Source organism: Penaeus monodon, chromosome 39 (assembly GCF_015228065.2).
Source record: "Penaeus monodon isolate SGIC_2016 chromosome 39, NSTDA_Pmon_1, whole genome shotgun sequence".
Taxonomy (NCBI): Eukaryota; Metazoa; Arthropoda; class Malacostraca; order Decapoda; family Penaeidae; genus Penaeus; species Penaeus monodon.
Window position 1 is genome coordinate 12,246,555 of NC_051424.1, and position 2,500 is coordinate 12,249,054.

The 2,500-nt window shown below is 46.8% G+C and overlaps 1 protein-coding gene across 2 annotated transcripts in view; it reads right to left on the reverse strand.

Moving 5' to 3' along the window:
• The window catches only part of LOC119597268, a 137,127-nt gene that overhangs the window by 19,193 nt on the left and 115,434 nt on the right, over positions 1 to 2,500 (reverse strand). For both annotated transcript variants that reach the window (XM_037946802.1, XM_037946801.1), the window contains exons 10-12: positions 2,329 to 2,488; positions 1,913 to 2,227; positions 1,526 to 1,694 (exon numbers count right to left, since the gene is read on the reverse strand). In XM_037946802.1, coding sequence (XP_037802730.1) covers positions 1,526 to 1,694; positions 1,913 to 2,227; positions 2,329 to 2,488 — 644 coding nt within the window. The remainder of the gene's footprint in view (positions 1 to 1,525; positions 1,695 to 1,912; positions 2,228 to 2,328; positions 2,489 to 2,500) is intronic.

Genomic DNA, 2,500 nt, shown 5'->3' on the forward strand with positions numbered 1-2,500 from the left:
AGAGAGAGAGAGAGAGAGAGAGAGAGAGATTGAGACAGTGACAGAAATAGAGAGGCAGAGAGAGACAAACAGACACAGTGTGTATGTTTTAAAGAGAAGGTTAGAGAAAGAGAGAGTAAATAAATGCGTGGCCTTGCCTACAACCAGATCACAACTCCTGAGCCCCGTTCCCTGTACATCACCAGAATAGTGTGGATCTTTTTCTAAAGCCCAAACCGTATTTTCAACTAACAGAGATTACTTTCAACCATACATTCCGATTTCCATTTGTTTCGTTTGTTTTTCTCCTGTTACGGGGCATGCAGATTCGGAACTTGAGTAAACATATGAATAATGGTATACACATCTCTAACATACACACAGCCCGATAAACAGTAAAAAGACTCAGATCAATATTTTTTGTGTATTTGAGACAAGAGCTTACAGTCAGACGCACACTCCTCTTGTCTCTATTACTTAGATAGCGCCACAGACATCAGTGTTTTAAGAAAACAGAAAATTCAGAGCCTTTTCTCCTGTGTTCAGCTGTCGTGTCGTGTCCTTTCGGGACGTCACTTTTGCGACTGAAGGAGAACCAAGAGAGCGGTAAAAAGGTTACTTACACTCGTGGTGGTTCATTTTATTATCATTAGCTTTATTAATATTTTTTCCCTGTTATCGTATCATCATGTGTCACAAGACTCGATTACAACAATATGAGTTATTCAGTAATAAGGAGCCACGTTATCGCAGCAATGGTAATCAGGGCATATTTTTCACAATACGAGTCTCTTGTTGATACGCTGATCTCATTTATTTTGTGTTCTCTTAAGATTGGATGCCCTTCCCAATTCCCATTATGCCACATATGTCAAGCCTTAGAGAGTTCAACAGTGTCAGAGAATGTTAAACATGGCTAGTTTGATCCGCAGACTTCCGCAAGGATACTTGGTGGTATTGGGTATGCGGTTCGATAAGCTATTAGTAGTAATATATTGGTTGGTTGATTATTCTATTTGACACTTTCAGAAAAACTCGATCCACTACAACTGGTTTCAAGTCAATACCTAGTTTCGTTTTTGAGATAGAAGCCTTCAAACGGACAGAAAGACATACAGACAGACAGACATTATAAATCTCGAGTTTAAAAAAATATATATATACATCCATAATACGTGCAGAATGTCTCTACATGTGTGTGTGTGTGTGTGTGTGTGTGTGTGTGTGTGTGTGTGTGTGTGTGTGTGTGTGTGTGTGTGTGTGTGTGTGGTGTGTGTGTGCGTGTGGTGCGTGTGTGTGTGTGTGTGTGTGTGTGTGTGTGTGTGTGTCGTGTGGTGTGTGTGTGTGTTGTGTGGTGTGTGTGTGTGTGTGTGGTGTGTGTGTGTGTTGTGTGTGTGTGTGTGTGTTGTGTGGGTGTGTGTGTGTGTGTGTGTGGTGTGTGTGTGTGTGTGTGTGTGTGTGTGTGTGTGTGTGTGTGTGTTTCAAAACGGGGTACTATAATGCGAAAAATTTCAATAAATTCTAGTAACCTTTGCGTCATACTGACTTGGGCGTTTTGCTGGTGACGTTGCGGTAGAGCTTCTTGGTGTTAGTCTCGTAGATCTGCAGCAGGTAGGTCTGCGGCATGGACGGGTGGTCGCCCGGCTCGCAGTTCACGGTGACCACCTCGCGCCCCGCGCCCGTCAGGCTGCAGTTCACCGGGGCCGACGGCAGGGCTGGCAGGGAGAAGCGCCGGGTCATAGCCTTTCACCTGAGTAATCACACTGTTTGCAGGTAATCTAGGCTAAATCACACGCACATAAACCAAAATGCATACAAACACGCGTATATTGCATGAGTGAGCAGACATTTGTATATATAAGTGTCGGTATACATTACTCTACATAAAAACACTGAAAACGGCAGGCATCTACAGAAAGGAGTACCCGCTCACCTGGCTTCCTGACGGCGACGATGCAGGGCGTGTCCTGGCGGCCCACGGAGTTCTCGGCCCAGCACTGCAAGGCACCCATCCTGTTGTTGGATCCCAACTCAGTGATGTTGTCCCGCGGCACCGTGAACTCCACCATGGACGCGGAGCCCTCGGAGGTGATGTGCGAGGGAATGACGCGGCGGGTGTACGAATTGGTGACCCACACCCACGAGAACGAGATCGAGTCCTCCGGCGAGGCGTTCACGCGGCACCGGGCGGTCACCGTGTTGCCCGGCTCCGCCCACACGTCCTTGGCCTCGGCGCACACTGGGGCGTCTGCGGGCGGGACACAGGGACGGGCGGACAAGGAAGATAACCCTTAGGATATTCATAAACAGTACATGTAAACATCACTGACAACAACTGAACATACTTACAGCGTACGGTTATATTAACAGGCGGGCTAACACCATTCCCCTCAGAATTGGTAGCTTTGCAGTAATAATGGCCAGCTTGAGTTTTTCTGACTTTACTGAGCACCAAATCATTCCCATTGATCATCACTCCCGCAGCCTTGTCCTGGCGAACTTCCGTGTCCTGCAATTGCAG